Genomic DNA, 22,373 nt, shown 5'->3' on the forward strand with positions numbered 1-22,373 from the left:
TAAGTTTATTAATAAATTTTGGTAGAATTGATTTTTTAACAATATTTAATCTTTTAATCCATTAACATATCTCTCAATTTATACAGGTCTTTAACATTTTTTTCTCAACAATATTCTCTGGGGCCCCACATGGGGCTGGCATCTGAAGTACAGCCAGCCTCCTGGACCACTGAGCTCTTAACTTGTGGGATCTGATGCCAACTCCAGATGGCTAGCGTCCCAGGTGGGAATGGAAACAGAACAGAAACACTACTGAAAAAAATGCATACTTGTAGCAGAGGCCACTGGCCATTCCTTGTAGCCACATCCAAGCTTGCTTTTTCACATAACAATAGATATATTTTTTTAATGTGGGCCTAGGTCCACACAGTTAAAAACTGTTTTTGTCAGCTTCCCTTGCAGCTACACATACAGGACTAAATTCTAACCGAGATGTATGCAGAAGCGTCAGATATCCTCTCTTTCCCCCTTTTCCTATGAAAGTTTTTTCTGTCTCTAATCTAATATTTACCTCCTAATAGCCAAAAACAGCTAATAGCCAAAAACAACTTCCTTCCTTCCTTCCTTCCTTCCTTCCTTCCTTCCTTCCTTCCTTCCTTCCTTCTTTCCTTTCTTCCTTTCTTCCTTCCTTTTCTTCTTTTTTCCTTAAGAGTGACATCTGAGATTCAAGAATTGACTTTCTTTAAGTTTTTATTCGTTTGTTTGTTTGCTTTTACCATGTAGAAATTTTTAATACATTTATCTAAAAGATTAATACAGTTTGCCTGGGGTCCCAAAAATGTATTGTGGCCAGTTAACAAGTCACCTTTGTGTCAAAAAAATGAGCACGTCAGTATGCACAGTCACTATTTCCAAGAACATTTGCCCCGAGTGTGAAAGAAGCACCTGTCGGAAAAACTCCTCCATCAGGGCCATGGTCCACCGGTGGTGGAGCTGCCAGCATTTGGCCGGGTGGCTGATGTCTGCTGCGTGGAGGATCAGGGACATGGTCTTGGCTCTGTCGGTCCTGCCAAACCGAGGACAGATTCAAATCGTCAGAACAAAGTACCCAATTACAGTTCTTTCTAAGGACAAGCCCATGGCACTGTAACATCACAAAAGAAAATTACCTACCCTTCGGGCTGCTGCAAACTGTTCCTTATATTTTTGATTTGCTGGAAGTGACCGGACATGTCTGTAGACAAAACCATTTCAATCACTAGGTTCCGAAGATCCCTGTGGAGTTATCAAAAGGAAAATGTTCATTTGGCCCTTTGCTGTTCTGAAGAGGAGCATTTCCTTAAACATCACTGATCACATTTATTTATTTTTAATGGATATATAAGCACAAAAGAAGCTGCCTTTTAATGTAAATGCGCTTATAAAAGCGATTATTTTAAACTTTTAAGGATTTAGGAAGTCTCCATCATCCCCTTGGAGATGCTCGCTCCTCCCACTCCTGCAATCCCCCCCCTTCCCCCCCCCCCGCCATAAATCTTAAATGTTGTTTTTCTATCTGAAAGGATCCTGACCAATTTGAAAGAAAACCTATTCTAAATGCAGTATATACTATAATAAAATCACCACTATTTATAGAGTATTTATTCAACCCAGCTGTGTTCTGGTTGATACATATATTTAATCTTTATAACAGCCCCGCTCAGGGGATATTATTATTTTCTACCAGAAAAGATTGAATCCTCTGCCCAGTCACACACCTATAACATAGCAGAGATAAGATTCAACCCCAAGAATTCCCACTCCCAAAGCTGGTGCTTGGACCCCTCCACGGTGCCAACCTCCCATCTTTGAACCCCAGGAAAACCAAGACTCATTTACATGTCATGAGCTATCAGTTCTACTGAAATTTTAACCAAGACACTGCAATTAAATTTCCTCTAGGTTTCCTCTTAAACTCACCTCCAGTCATCTTTGGATAAATTTATCAAGACATTCATTTCCTCTTCTTGCATAAGTCGATAAGCTGCACTCACATGGTGATTTTCAAGGACGGATCGGTCGTTATACAAAATGGCGACATCTGACCTAAGAATGACAAAGAAAATGCCTACTAGAGGATTTCTCTAGACTTCATGAGTGACTAATAAAAATACTCAAGTCATGATAAAAACCCTATAATCAAACATCTAAACTTATGGAAGTCTTAGCTCCCTTTTAAAAATATATGACAATTTTTTTAAAAAATAAACTTTATTTTTAGCAATTTTAAATCCACAGCAAAACGAAGCAGAAGATACAGGGATGTACCATATACTCTCTGTCCCACATATGCATAACCTAACCCATTGCCAACATTCCCCACCAGAGTGCTTAGTTTGTCATAGCTGACGAATCTACAATGGTTCATTATTGTCACCCAGAGTCCGTAGTTTTATATTAGGGTCCACTCTTGATATTGTACATTTTATGGGTTTGGATAAATATATTATCATATGTATCTGTATGCTTTTTGTTTCTCTCTCTCTCTTTCTCTCTCTCTCTCTCTCTCTCTCTCTCTCTCTCTCTCTCTCTATCTCTCTCTCTGTGTGTGTGTGTGTGTGTGTGTGTGTGTCATTGAATTAGTTAGGACTTCCAATAGGATGTTGAAAAGCAGCAATGATAGGGGAAATCTTTGCCTTGTTCCTCATCTTAGTGGGAAAGCTTCAAGTTCCTCACTATTAAGGATGACATGAGCTATAGGTTTTTGTGTATTTATTCTTTGTCAAGTGGATGAACTTCCTCTCTGTTCCCAGCTTATTGAGCATTCTTATCATGAGTGGGTATTGAGTTTTGTCAATCCTTTTCCTCATCTATTGACATGGTTATGCGACTATTCTCTTTTAGCCTATTGATATGATAGATTACCTTAATTAATTTTCAAATGTTGAATTTGGGATAAACCCCACTTGATATTGGAACTAAACAACATAGTTTAAATTTATAGCTTCTCCTTCTATTTGAAATCCAGATACCTGTGAGATAATCTAGATATGCTGAAGAGAGAGAAAAAAATTACCTAACATTCTCATTCACTCAGTGAATAAATCAGCATTTTTGTACTCCTTCCAAGTAGTTGATTACCACCCCTCTCCTCTGGAACTGAAATTACTTTGGGCAGAGGGCAGAGGGGAATGATGAGAATAATTTGGTCTATTTATGATTCTCATTTTTCTTTCTTATAATGTTATGATTCAATTCAAACATTATATTCCCTAGCATTAAATTAAACTAGCACAAACTTAAAATGTATGTTTTATCACCAATTTATAATGGACATTATATTTCTAAGAGATGAATTCATCAAGGGAAACCTTTTATTTCTCAACTGTCTGTATTTCATATCATTTGACCATCAAATAAGCCCCTTCAAGTTGCATTGTTAAATGTATCACTCCACCACAGAGAGTAAAACATCCCAAGCATTCCCATCTCCATATAGCGGAGCCCTGGCTTCTTCTTCCTTATCCTCTGAGGTTGCCAAATCATTTTCAAGGTGTAGGATGGAAGCAGAGCCCATGGGTTCAATGTTATTAAAACGGAACTCCTATAAGTTTCTATAAGTTGGCAAGTTGGAGATAGACAGCAACAATAGCAAAAGGCAAGTCAAAGGAAACCTTTAGAAATGTCACTACAATGTTTTCCCAACACCAGGCTCCTCTCACTTTACCTCCCTCCTGTTAGATAAATACGCTGTCAGCACTAAAATTGCCTTCTTAAGACTTACTGCGTTGGGCTTTTCAGTGGGTAGAGCCATAGGTCATCACCTTATATTCACCCTGTCACTGAATGGTTATGAGTAGGCAAAGACAAACAACAAAGAACTAAAGAAGCCTGGCTCCTCTTGCGAGCAACCTCATTGAGATAAAACAAGCTTTATTATTACTCGCACACAGGGGAAATGACCTATTAGGCAATAGAACACTTACCCCCCCTTTTGTTTCTAGAGCTTTATAAAAGTAGAATAACATGTAGTTAGCTAATAGCACATGCCTCCTAAATACATTGTCTTTTAATAATTTCAGCTATGGCCTCAAAATTACTTCGCCAATCGTGATAGCTCAGTACAAAGAAAACGGAACTAGCAAAACCCACATGTAATCTTTACTTAAGAGAGAATTAAGTAGATCTTGTCCAAGTATCTCCAGAAGTTTGCTGAGGTCATGGTTTGGTAGGCAGTTAAGTCATGAGCAGAGCAAGGACGATGGGCCAGGTACAGAAAGTCACCAGGGTGGAAACTGGGTGCCTAGCAATGGACAATTGTAGGGAGGGACCTCATCCCTGGGTGACCTTTCCTGTCCTAGCATATTGCTTGTCATGTGGTTTAGACCCTCTGACCTTTCCTCTCTAGAGATAGCATCTAGACCTCAACTGTATTCCAGTTCCAGGCCCAGAAAAGCAGCAAAACCAGATAAGCAACATCACCAAGACTAACTTCAGGGCCAGCTACATTACATAATGACCCCTACCCTGGCATCAAGCAATCAGTGGAGAACCGGACCCTTAAAGGACACACCTGGAAAGGTGCTGAATGTTCTGTTGAGATCTTTCCTTGGAACCTCACCTGTAATGTCCACCCTTAGAACTCTTAGGAAGGAGGACCCAGAGCATTCTCCTTCTTGGCAGCATGCCCATGCCTTTCTCCTCCCTCTCCCCCTCACCCCCCAATGCATTACCATGACGACCCTCCTCACTCCCAAGCTCTAAGGGTCCTTTTTTGCCTCTATAACTTATTTCCTAAGTCCATTTCTTCTACGAATTACTTCTTCTACCTCTTTGATTTCCTAAATAAAGGTTCTCTTTGAGTTTGAGTCTTAACTCTGAATTCTTTCCTAGGCAGAACTCAAGAAGTGATATTTCTGAAGCCAGGTCCAGTCTGACTCCCACAGTCTAATACCTGGTGCTGTTCTCGAAGCTGCCAGCAATGGGAAAAACAATAATGTGCAATCAAATATCATTTATATGGCCTCTGATCTACTCACGGCAGTTCTGCCAAGGTTATGAAAAGACATTTAATAACCCTCTTTTTACCTTTTATCAACAAGAAAATATAGGTTTTTGAACTAGATTTAATTGTAGCAAAGTATGTATAATTTTGTCTTATAAATAGAGCAGGATGCTGAGAACATAGAATAGTCTTAATGTTTGAGGTGGTCTTTGCTAAGAAAAGAACAGGACTTTAAGCAACATCCAGTATCCATGGTAACATGTAGCTCAGCATTTTCTTTTCACAAGGAAGAAATTATTTTCATTTATTTACACGTGAAAGGATTTCATGAATTATGTATATATTAAACTTAAAACTAGCCTTGCACTGTTTTAAAAATTATTTTTCAATAATTTTGCATGATGCCATAACGTAAGACCTACTTCTCCTTAGATAAAATGTGAAGGTGATAGTGAGAATTTTAAAAAGCATGTTATTTGGTTGCATTTTTGGTCACTACAACATTTTGTTCATAGAATTTTCAAGTTCTTATAAAATTAACCCATAAAATAATTGATCCTAGTAGATAATTTTTAAGAAAATAGTAAAATACTGCAACTTCCCCCTTTTATAGTTGTTAATATAAACATAGAAAATAAAGGCTTCTTCTTCCTCCTCTTTCTCTCCCTTCTTTTTTCCACCTTACTTTCCTTCTCTGTAGTCCAAAGTTCAAGGGAATTAGGACTCTTCCTTCAGTTGTAAATGAATGGTCAAATGAGAAGACTAGAAACATTTAACACTGCTATGGAGAAGGCCAGTCCATTGCCTTTCCTGTTCAGAGTAGGAAGAACAAGAAGCATTTATGGAGAGAAAATCACTTGCTTCTCCAACTCTCCAAACTATTGTCTGATGCAGGACTCAGCTCCATAATGAGCTGTCTCCAATTAAAATCCCATTCACTGTGAGACTTAGTGGATGTAGAAGAGACTTTGATAAGCAAAAATGATACCTGCGCCGAGACCGGTTTGGCTCAGTGGATAGAGCGTCGGCCTGCGGACTGAAAGGTCCTGGGTTCGATTCCAGTCAAGGGGATGTACCTTGGTTGCGGGCACATCCCCAGTAGGGGGTGTGCAAGAGGCAGCTGGTCGATGTTTCTCTCTCATCGACGTTTCTAACTCTCTATCCCTCTCAATTCCTCTCTGTAAAATCAATAAAATATATTTTTTAAAAAATGATACCTGCATATGCTGCCTTGCCTTTGCTGTTTAACACAAATAGAAACAAACAACTGCCTATACTCTGCAAACATTCCCTACCGCATCACTTTCCGAGTCTCCCCCTTCCCTTCATTCTCTGTCAATCTGGGGATAGACAGAATACCTTCCCCAATATTTCCATTGTTTGAATTTCAACTCTTTTTTTGTCTCTATCAAGGGGCCATGATTTTTAAGTCCATCCATTTCGGCTATAAAGTTCTGGGACCATCATATGTCTGACTCTGGCCCTGGGCACAGTGTAAGTAGCCTGGTTTGAGAGTGAGTGTCCCTCTTAGCTTCTCAATTGGGCTAATGCCACCAGCTGACTGTGTGCATATAAATAGGTCATTTCACCTCTTCAGATCTTTGCGTTTTCATCTAAGACTGTGAGGTCTAGATCAGGTGATCCATAATGTGGATCTCAGCCACTTTGGGACCTCTTGAAGCTCTAAAATATCTAATATTTCTTACAGTGTTTCTAAGCTCTCCACATCAAAACAGAAACTTCCTGTAACTGCAAAATCAGTTGTTAGAAATTATTATAAAACAAATGAAAGACCACATAAAACCTACACACGAATGTTTATAGCAGCTTTATTCATAAGTGCCAAGATTTGGAAGCAACCAAGATATCCTTCAATAGGTGAATAAGTAAATAAACTCTGGTACATCCAGACATTGGAATATTATTCAGCAATGAAAACAAATGAACTGTCTGGTCATGACAATACATATAGGAGCCTTAGTGCATATTGCTATGTGAAAAAGGCAGTCTGAAAAGGCTTCCTATTGTATGACTTCAACTATATGACATTTTGGAAAAGGCAACACTATATATAGAGACATTAACAAGATCAGTAGGTACCATGGGTAAAGGGAGGGAAGCGGGAGAGAATTAAAATGTGAAGCAAGGGGACAATTAGAGCAGTGAAACTCTTGTGTGTGTGGCTATACGGTGGATACGTGGCATTATACATTTGTAATAGCCATGCAATGTATAACACAAAAAAGTAAATCCTAATGCACACCATGGACACTTCAGTTACTAATGATATATCAGCAATAGTTCATCAATTGTGACACATGTAGCCCAGCAGTGCAAGCTGTTAACAATAGAGGGCACTGTGGGTTGAGGGAGGGAGCATATGGGAACTCTGTGCTTCCAGTTCAATTTTTCTGTAGGCCTAAATATGCTCTCTGAAATAAATTCCATTAATTAAAAAATGAACAAATAAAAAAATAGGTTTAGTTTTTCCTCAACAAGAATAGACAGTTTTATAGTAGTTCCAGAACCACATCTATCTCTCAACTTATGGCTCCATCTTAAGCATATCTGACTAGTGGAAGACAAAAATTTCAGGATTGTATGCATATAAAGTGAGTTGGTTCCTGATGGGTCCTCAACCAAATTCTGCCTCCCAGAAAGGGAGATCTCTGTGCAACCAAAAAAAAAGTAGAGCACCTCCCTATTATGGACTGACTCACATTCCCCCAAATTTACATATTGAAGTTCTAACCCCCAGGAATATGACTGAATTTGGAGATAAGGCCTTTACAGAGATAACTGAAATCAAATGAGGTCAGAAGAGTGAGGCCCTAATCTACTACACTGGTCTTCTTATAAAAGAGACACCACGGATGCTCCAACACAAACAAATGACCGTGTGAGGACATAGCAAGAGATGACCATCTGCAAACCACACAGAGAGGCCTCAGAAGAAACAAAACCTGCTGTCTCTTTGATCTTGGACAGCTAGTCTCCAGAACTGTGAGAAACTTCCTGTCACTAAACCCCCCAATCTGTGGCATTTTGGAATGGCAGCCCTGACAGACTAATACACTTCCACTCTGGTATTTTTAATCTAGTAACTGGCATTGTCACTATTCGTTTTAAAATCACATTTTCCAATTATTTTAAATTTAACACTGTGCTCACCTAGAAGTTAGATTTCTTTGATTTTTAGATTTGTTTTTCAGAAGTACTATGTTATCACTTTCAAATACATAATAACACCAAACTGATGCCTTAGACCCATGGTCAGCAAACTGCAGCTCGAGAGCCACATGCAAGTCTTTGGCCCCTTGAGTGTGGCTTTTCCACAAAATACTACGGCCTGGATGAGCCTATTTTGAAGAAGTGGCGTTAGCAGAAGTTTATGTTTAAAAAATTTGGCTCTCAAAAGAAATTTCAATCGTTCTGTTATTTGGCTCTGTTGACTAATGAGTTTGCTGGCCACTGCCTTAGGCAACAAATTGCAAGGTTTATCTCAATAAATGTCTGTTATGTGACACTTCAGAGTGTAAATTCTGGGCAGAGAAAAATCATATTACACATCTTTAGGTTCTTTAAATTGCTGACTATGCCACAAAACACGTTCAAACTTCTTGATAAATAATATCTGACTGACTGAAGTATTTAAACCTTAAGATATTTTGCTAAAATTTATTAAACCTATTTTCATTAGATATCTTCATTTTTTTAAAATCCTCTTAAAATAAGTCATATGCAGAAAAATACATTTCAGGGTTTAACTTAGAAAATGTAATACTATTTTTAGCTTACCTTGTCTGAATATGAAAGTTGTTTGTGGTTCCTGTATGCTCATAGTCATGAATGGCAGCGGCAAAGACCATTGCTAAAATTTCCAGTTCAGTGAGCCAGTGCTAGTAAATTAAGAAAGATTCCAATAGATTTAGAAAGCAGAGACCATGTTGTCATTCCACAAAAAAAAGATTTTCAGGGCACCCAGTATAATTAATCACATGACTGTTCATTGATTTTAAATATAGTTTTCTTTCTATTTCACCTCCGTTAATTGTGCATAATAATGAATTCTTCATGAGCTTAAAGATTATTTCATGTCTTATAAGTTCAAAATCCATACATTATAATTTCCCTTGCTAATCGGGAAAAAAGTAATTTTTTATTATTTAAATGGTTAAACCCTGACTGGATTTTGAATTCATAGCTTTACCAATTTGGGTTCTCATGATATCCATTACAGGTAAGTGAATGTTAACATATATATCAGTAAAATGTCTCTGACCTCAACTTTTGTAGAATACCTTATGAGAAAATCTTCTATTAGAGAAACAAACTTAGTAAACACTTTAAAGACTTAGAGGCATTTCCAAGGATTTTCCAAATTTACTCTTCATAGCACATATATCCTATAACTACGCAATTAAATGTAGTAACAATTAAAAACTAATGCTTTCATGTAAGCTCCAGACCACCTGCTTCATAAACACTGACCTTTTTGTTATCAATTGGACGGTTTACCAAAATTTCACTACATACTAGTATAAATCCATTTAGATAATTCAATAACTTATCACTGACATTTTGTATAACACTCTTACTGCTCTAATATAACCACAGTTGACTACTTAAATTAAAAATAAATATAATTAAACAAAATTAAGTTCCATGTTGTTGTCACAGCAGCCATGTTTCAGCTGCTCAATAGTTGCATGTGGCAGGTGGTTGCCCTACAGATGAGTGCAGATACCAAGTGTTTTCGTCATCACAGAAAGTCCTGTTGGACAACACTGCAGTTTGGTGGTAGGAACGGAGGATCCACAATGACATAAAGCTTTGTCTTAGTGGTCTTATTCCATTCACTTGAAATAATTAAAGACCTTGCACAAAGCAACAGAAAAATATAATGAATAATGGTCACAATTTAATGGTGCCATAAGAGGGCAAATAGAATGACTATTTTGTGGCAGTGGATTTTTGGAATTATAATAGGATGGACAACAATTGGCAGCTACATGCAAGATTGGGAACAGAGAGAGTCTAAATAAAAAGAGCAAATGTTGAATGACACTGTAGAAGTCTATATGAAAAGTGAAGTCCTCTTAGTACAGTTGTGTTGGAAGGTCCAGGGAAGTAAGATTAAAAATAGTGCAGAGCCTGGAAAAGAGTTGATAGATTGTGCTTAGTGCTGATGAATTTGAATTTAGTATAAAAGGCAAGAGGAAGCCACTGTAGGTCCATGAGGCCACAAATGAAGGAGGTGACCACTATAGTGTCTCATAGTTGCCAAAGGCATGTTCTTATTAATCTTTGCTCCTTTCATGTAAGCTAGCATGGCATGTGGCATGTAGTAGCAGCTTAATATTTGTCTGTTGAACCAGTGTTGCATTTTGAGGAAGTAGTAAGGAGTAGTTGTTGAAGATAAGAAATCAGACAATTCTGATTTTAAATCTTTGTTAAGCCTTAGACATATAAGTTCTTTTCCCTACCAGCCACAGTTCCCATGAAAATAGAATTAGTGATCATCCCCCCATAACTTTTCAAAGTAGTTTATAGTCTATGCATGCACTGTGCCATTGCAAGTCTTGCCATATAGTAAAATACAGAATAAGTGGCATTCTATTATACTAAGCTTATTACCTTTAATACGCTGTTTTAGTCATTTAATCTGGAAAATAGTAGTGAGCTAACATATCTTAAGTGATTGAAATTTAAGAATAACTGCCTCACACATGGATGACTGAAGCAGAAATTATTTTCAGAATCAAAAGGAGTTGATTTAACTAACTGCCCCGTGTTTACAGGTGCATTTAATTGTGAGCCATTAAAAGAAAGAAAATGACCTTATTAAAGGCCTGTATTACAGGCTGTACTGGGACTGAGCTCCAATAACCCCAGTGAGAATGTGGAATTAAGCACCATGAAATGAATAGGAATTGAAATTAAACCAGTTTTTGTACTCCCAGAAACCCATTGTTTTATTAAAGGGAACTGTTCCTAGAAGAAAAAAATAACACATTTTACTAAGTATTTCTTGTTTATATTGAAGATTTACATATTTAACTGTGATTTTTTTTAAAGCAACATCCAATATTTATTTTAATAATATAGACTATGAAGCTAAAATTGTAAAAGAGTAAATAGAAAATAGATGTTAATCATAGATTGTCTCTTACATATGTAATGTTATCTTCCTAGCTGTCAAAATTGACTATACATATGTTTTTTGTTTTTAGACTCATTAATCTCTGCCTCTCATTAGTAGTATTTCCTCCATGAATCCTCTTAGGTATTGCCACACTATAATCTTACTAATAAAGTTTACGTTATAAAATAATTTGGGAAGAGAGAAACATTGAGCTTTACTATTTAAAATACATCTATTTTATATTATTAAAAGTAGAATTTTGAGCTTATTTTTAGCTTCTTAGTTGCTGATTCACTTTAACTCAGAAAATGAATGCTTAAAATTATGGATCTTGTAAATGATTCATGAGGACAAAGCCAGAGAAAATGAGGTGGCATCATGTCACTCTTCCCAACTAGAATGGTGGTCAGTACATAACCGAGGCTCTCCTGCTTCCTAATGAGTAATAAGCAACACAAAACTGTGCTTCATCCACACCCCATTGGGTTTTGCCTGGAGGAATGCTCAAGTGGCCTTGCTCCAAATGGAAAGTCCTCAAATTATGCTACAGGGAGATATTGATGCCATTAATAGCATGCACACGATGACAGAAGGGAAGAGAAAGGAACTAACATTAATTGAATTTTTAATTAGATTAGTAGGTAAATATTTTTATCCCTATTTGGCAGAAACCAAAGCTGAATCCTAAACTTCCCAAGATCACCTAGTTCTCAAGTGGCAGAGCAGGGATTCAAATCAATATCTGTCCAATTCCAACTGTTCCTTCCACAAATTACAATATTTCTTCTATGAATGACAACAGCATTCATTACTCAAGGGAGGTAATATGCTGAATTAATTCTTCTAAAGTTTCAAAAGCAGAAGTTCTAGACAATTTAACCAGATATCTTGATGACTAAACGTTAATAGAGATTTGATTTAAGATGCATGATGTTAATTTTCTAACTGAATTATTCCATGAGAGAGAGGGAAGGAGGAAGGAGGGAGAGAGAAAGAGAGTAAAGGAGGGGGTGGGAGAGAGAGAGAGAGAAAACATATGTCTAAGGCTGGGAGAATTTCACATCAGAAAATCACATTGACCTATTAATTCCTGCTGTGACCAAAGACCATAATTAACAACTCTTTTATAATAAATTACAGGGCTGAGCACTTTTTTTCTCGATGCCTTTGAATAGACTGAGATAATTTTCTATAATTTGCCCAGTATAGCAAGTGAGTATATTATAATAATAATCATCATCATCGTCATCGTCCTATATAATAAAAGTCTAATATGCTAAGTGTTCGACCACTTGACCAGTCACTATGATGTGCACTGACCACCAGGGGTCAGGCCCTCCAACTAGTAGGTTAGCTTGCTGCTGGGGTCCTACTGATCAGGACGAGGCAAGATGGGCTGGATATGCCCTGGAGCCCTTCTGCTGTCCCACCCCAGCCCTGATCCTGCACCGGTGGGGTCCCTCAGCCTGGCCTGCTCCCTCTCACAATCCCGGACCCTTTGAGAGATTTCAGAGAGCCAGTTTCGGCCCAATCCCCACAGGCCAGGCCAAGGGATCCCACCAGTGCACAAATCCGTAGTAACAGTAATAATAAATTAATGATTTTTACTAATATTAGTGAATGTGCTAATAGCTACTATATTTCAGGAACTAGATTAGGTGCTTTACACATATGATATCATTGATTCCTCATTGTCATACAAGGTGCTCAGTATTATTAACTGCACTTTAGTGACAAAGGAACCAAAGTAGAGAGCAAACAAGCTAGGATCATGGGCCAGTGTTTCGGACCCATGCCTGATGGCCTCAGAAGCCCATACTCTTTCCACTCTTCCAAACAGTGCTGTCTGGGAAGCCATTTCTGAGATCAGAATTTCCATACAGTTTGTAGGATAGAAATATAATGGCAAGTTTTCTATAGATTGCTTGGAGAAAAATGAGTAATTTCGATGTGTGGGAGGCTATTTCTGGATGTAGTACATGGACTACAGTTTTCACAGGAAATAGATTTCAAGTCATCTCCTTTTCTTCTGCTCTTAGTGTTACCGAGAACAAAGGGCCAGCAGCCACCAGAGGCAAGCGCCCCCCTGCCAATGCGCCTGATTTCATGTTCAGAGACATTTGGAGGTGGCGGGGGCAGCCCTCAGGGAAGCTTTTGCTCTTCAGCAAATGGCCTGAGCTGCCCACACCACGACCACGGTCCCTGTGGCTCAGGGATACACATCAGCCAAAGGACAAAAGAGAGTGGGAGGCAGCCATGTCCTAGCACTGGCTCTCCTCTGCACGGCCCGCCCCCAGGGTGTCCACGTGACATTCACAGACTGAAGGGCAGGCGCGGTGCCTTTCAGGCAGTGGTCCCCCGAACACTCTGTGCCAGGCTGCACTCGTCACTGACAGTGCTGGCTGCCCCTGGAGCGCTCCTTAATGTCACACCGATAAGACCGTTCTGAAACAGCAGCACATTCACCAGACACCAAAGTGATACATTTTAATGCTTTTTTTTGTTGTTGTTTGTTTTAAAAAAAACCAACACATGTATATGGATGGAAGGTAACATTCACCTGTCATTACTTTGTTCATCGAAAGAAAAGTCTTTTAAAATAACTTTCCAAAACCGGACAAGCTGGCAGTGTCACCTCGTTTTGACAAAATAGTCAACAAACTTGTAAATTTATTTTGCTTTTCCTTTCACCGTCCATCATAACATTTCTCCTTACTCCCTCTGGTTTAAATGTACTTTCCGGATCCAGGACAACACTGACAGTCCCACCAGATTATTTTTATTTTTTATTTTTATTTTTGTAATGACCAAAATAAGGGATAAGCAAAGAACCCACTAATATTTTTTTGCTAAAGGATGAATAAAACCATAAACAAGTTCTCAAAACTTGCTAACGGGAAGTTATATTTATAATTAGTAAGTCACTGTCCCCTCAAAAAGTGGCTGTGCCATCTTTCCTAGCTTGTACTTCGTAGGAGCTGTGCCAGGGGGGGCCAGATGGCCTCAGCCTTCCAGAGAGGTGGTATGACTTGTGTAACTGGAAGGAATCTTCCTTGCAAGTCTGAGGATATAGTCACACTGTGTATTTGAATTTCTCTATTTCCCCACCAATACATCATCCCTCAGCTCTTCAGTCTCACCTTCAGAACCTCTGTCCTGAAGCTGAAATAGGACACTTTTTTTTTAGCTCCCTTTTTATCATACTAAAGTAGGCTTACTTTCTATTCTATCTTGTTCTGAGGAAGCTCAATCAGTTGTTTTCATTAAAGAGTAAATCTTAAGTATTCTATTTTTCAGTTAACTTTTTCAAAGCCACAGAATTCAGAAAAAAAGGAAATGCAAAATACTTAAAATGTATGCCACCTCACTATCAGTTTCAAGAGCAAGGCCCTCGAAAGGAAAAAGTAAGTGGCTCTAATCAAGATGTCAAAGCAATTTCTGCGAGTGAAGCAGCACTGACAGCTGTTAGGGGCACTTTGCTTATCACATTAATTGCCATGCATATCAGACCAGGTGAAAGCAAAGAGTTCAGGAAACAGCCATGACCATGAAATTAAAAGAGCTTTAAAAGAATGTCTGTGAGTGTGAGTATGTTTGTGTGCACATGCACATATTCTAGAAAGACAAACAGGAATAAATTTCTCAAATACTCATTAGGATTTGATTGTGATTAGCAATGTATGTGAAAGAGAGTTGTGCTGAGGCAGTTTAGAAGAACATGATGATATAAGGGAAGAGCACTGTAACTAACTTTTATTCCAAAGAATTTTCCTTTAGATAATTTTTTTATTACTATGGGAAAGTGAATTTATAAATAAAAATGTTCAATAGTCCAAATTTTGGAAAACTCACAGAATATTTTCATTTGCCTCTGGGTATCTTCTCTTTCCCCCACCCCTCCACTAAGTTAAAATACTTTTTGAAAAACGTATGTTATGGATTATTCATTAAACCAACAAACTTCAGTTACAAAGCCGTTCTTACCATGATTCCTGTATGAAGCATGATGCAATGCACAGTTTGAGTGACATCAGCTGCGTGGATCAGATTGTGATAAGGATTTTTGTACTTGCTGTAGCCAACTTCTAAAGCTTCTGCAAAGGCAATTAGGCAAGAAACAGGAATCTGTGGAAAGTAATAATTATGATTATATTTTACCAAAAGAGCAGTTCTAAACCAACATGAACACTACAATTTTAGGGAAAGGACACATGAGTGAGTTAGATTCTTAAAGTTCAAATGTGGACTCCTTCAACCTGTTGGCTTTCAATCCTGATAAGGATTATAACCCCCAAGTGTTTAACTAAGGTAGATGAAATAGCAGTCTTACCTATACTGTTGTCTTTAAAGGTTTATATCTTCCAGAGTCAAGTCGGAAGACTAGTTCTTAAAAGGATAGAGTTCACCTGTTAGAATTGGTGAAGTCTAGTTTTTCCATCTGTAATACTGTCTCAACATAATTAGCTAGTTTATTAACATTAATAATAGAGAAAGAGCAAAGGGGAGGCCAGATATTATAAACATGGTCATCTGGGCAGCATCACCAGGAAGCTACAGCTTCACACCCCACAGAGTCAGAGCACTGTCCCTCCAAGGGGATTAACACCCCTCCCTTCCCCTCCTGGCGGAGACAGGGCCTGAGCGGTAAAGTTGGGTTGCCAGAAGAGAGGTACTTGCCTGTCAGTCTAACCTGGGAAAAAGATAATTATCTAGAGCTACTGCATAGTGTGAAATCTTGAAGGGTTAATTGGTTAAACTCCCAGTTATAATCCCCAGAAAAAGAATTCTCTCTTTTGTTTTGTTCCTGCTCCCTTGCACTCTCTTGCTCCCTGACCTGCACTCACCCGCCATGAGGCCTCCAGCAGCTGCCTTGGCCGTGTGGACCCCACACGCAATGGACTGCAGCTGAGAACACAAGCTAAGCTAGCCAGATGCTAAGCTGGATGGTGCTTTCGTATGGAGTGGAGCCTCTGGGCAGTGGCTTCAATCCCAGCTCCACTGAGGCCAAGATTGGACTTCTTCCACGGCAAGACAGAGGGAGATGGGATCTTGGAAGGGAACCCCCTTAATTTTATATCATCAATAAAGCTTTCCACAATATCCCAACCTCCCACAGGGGCCTCAGAAAATTCCTTTTTCCCAGGGCACCCCAAGAACTCCACTTCCACCCGTATCAGGTGAGTACACAAGAGCTCCCCATGGAGGGCAAAACAAGACATTAAAATAAATGTCCTACCAGTACCTTCCAGCTCTAAAAGTGGCATGATTCCATAAGTAATGATGAAAGGTACAGCCGCAGAATGCTCAGGAATCTGGATCAAACCTGTTGTTTAAATGGCTCTAAATGAAGTACTAAATTAGAAGCCCTTTCGTTTTAGTTGAGGGAAGGCTGACAATAAAGGTTCTTTCTGTGTCTCGGGAACACAGAAGATCATATTCCTTTAAAACACAGCTTTCACTCTCTACATGGCCGCCTATGAGTAATTCTGGAGGATGCTGGTATGTCATTAGAATGACATTATAATGGATTCATGATATCCAAGTGGATATATAGTTATGTGAGTGAGTAGGGGAGGATGGCTATCTCAGGTGATGAACTCCTCCCCATCGCTCTGTGACCTGTCAACTAGAAACACTGTCTATTGCACTGGTTAAATGACTCAACGTCCTGCATTTTCATTGTTATTCAAATAACTAATCCTAAAAGCATTTCCCTTTTATTCCATGCTTCTCACCTTGAAACGGTTGATAAGATCATATCTGGTAAACAGTTCATAAATCATAAACTTCAGGCTATGTTCTCCACTTGCTTCGTTTAAGGCAAATACATCAAAAGACCATTTATCCACTTCCTGTAGAAAAAAAGGAGTAAATACCTCAGGTGGCAAATTCATACCATTTTGTTTCTTTCTATGAAAAATTATAGAAAAAGATCAGGCATTATACATCCAGCCAGGCAGATTTCAAACCAGCACATTAGACTATATTTTTACCAGTGTCTGATATGACAGGACCACTAAGTGTCTATGGTTCACAAAAGTGAGGCCATAAGGCTTAATGTAGGGGTAAGATTGTCTCCTTAACCCCAAGGTAATCAAAAGGTACAATAAGCCTGATAACACTTTAATATTTCTCTGATCTTAAATCTTGCTCCAAATTTATGCCCAAAATAATTTCCCCAAAGTGGGCCTCATCTTGCAAGTTATGTAGGTGATGTTAATTGAGGGGTAAAAGGAAGACAGCCCAAATTTCTTTTTCCCACCCACCCACCTGCTACATTGCTTGAAATTCCACCATAGAATTTAGTAATTTGATTTAAATCTCTGATATTTTTATATCTTCTTTTCAAATGCAAGTATATACTACCTTCCTACTTTCCTCCAGTGAAAGATGGGAAGATAAAGGAAGTGGGTCTTTTGATTGAGGAGGAGAAGGAAGGTAATTTTGGCATTTCAGGCAATTCCCTCAGGAAGGAAGAGGTCAGACTTCTGGGAAAGGGGTATTCTAGGAAAGCACCGCCTGTTGCTGCTGCATGGTTTTGCTTAGGTAATTCCAGGGCAAAACCCTGAAATGGCCTTGTGGCCGGTGATGTCAGTCCCATACATCCTAGGGAAGTTTCACTGTGAAGTTTGAGCTCCAGCAACGAAGTTCACACTTCAAATCACTGAAATTAAGAACCCTAAAGAAATGCAACAAACTCAGTACTAATGATTATGAAAAACTATTGGCCAAGAAGGTCTGATTACATGCACTGCAGGTTTAAGTTAAGTAAGTAAGCAGACAACCTTAAACCTATGCATCCGTTTTGAATGTGAGCAGGCTATGTTTAGAGCTTCACTCACCCAACACATTTTATGGAGGCCAACTGTTTGCTGCATGTCACACACTGAAACTAATCTAAAACATCTGATAAAAGGCATTCTAACCGTCTCTTTTAAACTTAGTTCTTTTGAAAAAGAGCAATAACTTCAAATGGTCTTCTGAATCACTTGGAAAGACCCGAAGAAATATTTACTGAACTGCGTGTGCACCTTTGTTACAGTCATTGCACTTGGCCCAAGTTTGATCCCTAAACACTTGGTTTATCTGTTTGTCAGTTGCAAGTCTCCAAACGTTCTATTAGAAGGCATTTTACCATCAGTCAAGCTCAAAGGAAGCCAACAAATCTTTTATCAAATTCCAAAGCCAACACAGAAGGATCAGTTCAGACTGTGACAAGGCTGCTGTTTACAGTTCCCATTAGGGGTTTCCCACTGGGTAAAAGGCTAGTTCTCCATTTCTTGGGGATTTTCATCAACAATGAAGGTTACCTTTGTAAACCAATGCAGATGCTTGGCTTTTACTTGTCAGATTGAAAGCAAAGAAAATAAGGAGGTATCTCAGGAAATAATAATTAAGTAAAAATATTCTTTATTGATTCTTCCCTCAACCTGTTAGTTCATATGTTTTGTTCTATAATTTATTTTAGAAAAACATTTACATTCTCTCATACTTGAATATTTTGTTAATTAGTTTCTAAGCACAGGTTCTTAAAATAAATAATATACTTTCCCATAGTTGAGGAAATAAAAAACTCTCAAAAGCTGGGTAATTAATATCCTATTAATGTGACATTTCAGCTATACAATAATTGCTATATCAGATTTAGAAACATAACGATAAAAAAGCATCTAAGAAAAACAAGCTATATTTTTTAATTAATAAGATTAACATCTAATATGTAGCAAAGAAAAAAAACAAATGCAAGGGGATACATAAAAGGAAATCAAAGGACAAAGGAAAGCAATATAAATTTAAGCTACTAAAGCAGTTTAATATATCTTAACTTCTTGGTTAGCACAGGAACACCACCTTAAGACTTAGAGAAGACAAAGTTGAAATTCTTCCACCCATATTAAGTGATAGAAAAAAATAAGAAATGTTGAATTAATGAGCTTTCAAATGCTTCTGTAGAAATAATGGCTAGGAACAGCACACACACACACACACACACACACACACACACACACACACACTGGAGACAAGTAAATGAGCCAAAACCTTTCCTCTTCAGAGTTTTGAGACATTAGCATTTCTAACACATTAAGTATTTTAATACTGCAATTGGGTCTCAGACTAGAGCAGCCATAGGAAAAGAAGAGACAAGAAAGACAGATTTTTGTTGTTGTTTTCTTTCTTAATTTTCTTACTTTTTATAAATCTTTTCAGACCTAAAATTCTGGACAACTTTATTCCATATAAGTTTTTGACTGAAACATCTTTTTATAATGCATTCAACTTTTCTAAAACATATATAAAACCAAATATGTATATTCAGACAAGTCCTGGTGCTGTCAAAATTGAATTCAAGATCCATGTAAATAAAGCATAGGAAAAAAATCACACATGTGTGATCACACACGCATATGCATTGATATAGTTTGTTAGTGAAAATCAATCCTCAAGTAAGTCTAAAAGGAGTCGTAATTTGGAACATGTGACATTTTGTAAAATGGTTAAGATATTTTTTACATACCAATACGTAAACTGCAACAAAGACCTATTTTCATTTCTTCTGACAATTTTAAGAAGATTTAAAAACATAACTATTTGGAAAACTAAAATAATTGAAATTATTTCACCTTTAATGTTACTATCACAGCTTCTGGATATGCCAAACCAACCATGTGATAGGACTTTCTGTACATCCTAAAAAAGAAAAATAAGTATGTATATATGCATATGTATCATTTACTCAATATAAATATAAGGGGAAAGATTACTTTTAACTAGTTCACCTTTTGTCAGTAGTTACAGGCTGCCTTTGTGACAACAATGAAATAACTACAGTCACCCTTTATTAAGCTCTACAATGTGACAGATGCCAATACTATTTTGTTTACTTATAACCACAATCTGAAGTTTTATTGATTTTAGTTCCCAGGTAAAGATACCTTTGCCTTAATTTCATCTTATTAAAAGGGACTGTCTTTGGGATATGCAACAACACTTTCTAGCATGTCACCATATCACTGACAGCAGAATATTCTTGTTTTATGTCCATTTTGTACCAAAAGTTTCAGTGTGGAGGTTGAATGTCATTAAAATAGCTCATAGATTTTTTTCCCTACAAAATGGAAATTATAGAATGAAATGTGTAGTATCATAAAAATCTGTAGTTTTTTTTTTAAGTTTAGAATATCGGTGGAAACAATATTGACAAAAATTGTTTAAGATTGTTCAAATTGTCATTTAATATCATTTAAGAAAAATTATCCAGAAAGAACAAAGATATTTCTATTTTTATAATAGTATAAATGATAAAAATATTTTTATTAATCACTAACTTGTTGGCTTTTCCATCTTTCATTGGGCAACAGAGATCTCCATCAAAAACCAAATTAGACAAAACCATAATTTAATAATTATATTATTAGTTTATATTAGGGTTCATTATTCATAATAATTATTGCAAATATGCAAAATAGCAATCTTTTTATTTAATTTATACTATATCAACAATCCTTAAGACATAGTACCCATTTTCTATGTAAAAGCTATCCTTTTTAAAAGATCATAGAAGCCAAGTAATTTAGCATGTTTTCTTTTTAAATCTTGACTTCTTGAATATCAGAATTAAAATATTATTTATATTTACATCTACCCTAGTCTTTCTTGATAAAGCACCCTCCATTTAATGACAGAGATGCTACTTTATTTTCCAGTTATGTTTATTGTAAATGGCTTTAAGTAATTTTTGAATGTAGGTGATCAGTTATAATAAAAATCTTATCTGCATACTCTATTCTGTTGGAAGATTTCAGAATAGTTTATAAATAAAAATACCTATACCAATTGCTCCATTAAGCAGATAATTATTCAAATCTTGCAGGGCAAGGAAACTGCTAACTACATTACAAAAGAGCCAGAAAATAATTATTGTCAACAATTATATTTATTAGAGTTTTTTTTCCCTAAGGAAACAAATAGTTTTTCTAGTAATTATTATAAAAAAAAAAAAAAAAGTACAAGAGAAATGAAAGGTTGGTGGACCAGGGGGAAAAAGGTCAATATAAATATCAATAGGAATAAGAAGTCTTACAAATTAAGAAATATTAAAACAGTTTGACCTAATGGCATAAAAGGCAGCCTGATGTAGCACCGAGAACATATGCCTTGAATAGCTTATTGGCCACTCACTAGCTGTGCCTTTGGGAAACTATTTAATGTCACTCATCCATAAAAAGAGAATAACTATGAGATTTCTGTGAAAAGTACATACTATTCTATAAACGCCTAGCATAATATAATAAGTACTCGATATAAGAAAGTCATAATTAGTGTTAACATTTTTATTCTCATTACTCTGCAGCAAATACTCTTGATCCCAATGCTTAATGTTCTCTAGGGCTCCCTGGGCTCAGTAGGAACTCCAGTGCTATTAAGTTTCTTAGACTTACAATAGGTTAAGAAAGAAATATCAGTATATATTCTCATTTATATGGGATGTAAAGGAAGACAAAAATGAAGATTCCCCTTCCAAACTGATAGAGAAAATTTCCCATTATCATTTCCGAACCCTATAATTGAGAATAAAATGTTGAGATAAAAAATTAGAAGTAGGAAAGTGAGATAACTCATTCTGGAATCAGAATGAGTGTGGGAGAGATTAATGCAGTTGCCTCACACTCGAGTAAGTAGTTTATATATGGCAAGTTGCTCAGAAAGAATAATGGATTTCCTGGGCTCTTACAAGTGACGAAAGTCCAGCTGGAAATACAGTGGGTTATTTTTGAAAGTTTTGACTATAGTTCCAAAATATAACTCAAAACTTAAAACACAACTATATATTCCAGACACTGTGCTAGGCACCAGATTTTTTAATAGCAGATAAGAAAAATATAGTTGCTACTTTAATGAGATTTAGTCAGTGGTGGAGAGGAAAAATGAATAAGAAAGATAATGTAATTACAGTGGTAAATGCTATGAGGTAAACTACCCATTTGGGGTAGAGAAAGTCATGAACAGTACACAGATTGGTCTGGAAAGATAAAGGGGCCGGCTAAAATGATAAAAAGGGTGGGGAAATCATTTCTGAAAGAGGAAATGTCAGGATTAAGGACCTCAAAGAAGAAAGGAGTTTAGGGATGTTCATGGAGTTGAAACCAGACTGGTCTAGACATTCAGTCAAGCAGGTTAAAAAGGATGAGCGTGGAGGGTGGAGGGGAAGGCGGGAGATTGCTAATCCTGCAAAACCGTCATACAAAAATTCTCTAAATCCAAGCGAAAAGGAAAACCAACAGGTAATATTAAGCTTATGAGGGA

General features: G+C 37.2%; 1 protein-coding gene across 4 annotated transcripts in view; it reads right to left on the bottom strand.

Annotated features, from left to right (window-relative positions):
* PDE1A (phosphodiesterase 1A) overlaps nucleotides 1-22,373 on the bottom strand; it is a 228,859-nt gene that overhangs the window by 24,167 nt on the left and 182,319 nt on the right. For all 4 annotated transcript variants that reach the window (XM_084892603.1, XM_084892606.1, XM_084892605.1 and 1 more), the window contains 7 exons: nucleotides 19,691-19,757; nucleotides 16,805-16,921; nucleotides 15,054-15,194; nucleotides 8,723-8,823; nucleotides 1,900-2,025; nucleotides 1,114-1,215; nucleotides 886-1,006 (listed from right to left, as the gene is read on the bottom strand). In XM_084892603.1, coding sequence (XP_084748729.1) covers nucleotides 886-1,006; nucleotides 1,114-1,215; nucleotides 1,900-2,025; nucleotides 8,723-8,823; nucleotides 15,054-15,194; nucleotides 16,805-16,921; nucleotides 19,691-19,757 — 775 coding nt within the window. The remainder of the gene's footprint in view (nucleotides 1-885; nucleotides 1,007-1,113; nucleotides 1,216-1,899; nucleotides 2,026-8,722; nucleotides 8,824-15,053; nucleotides 15,195-16,804; nucleotides 16,922-19,690; nucleotides 19,758-22,373) is intronic.

The sequence above is a fragment of the Pipistrellus hanaki genome (assembly GCF_964339955.1).
Source record: "Pipistrellus hanaki genome assembly, chromosome: 8".
In the NCBI taxonomy this organism is placed as follows: domain Eukaryota; kingdom Metazoa; phylum Chordata; class Mammalia; order Chiroptera; family Vespertilionidae; genus Pipistrellus; species Pipistrellus hanaki.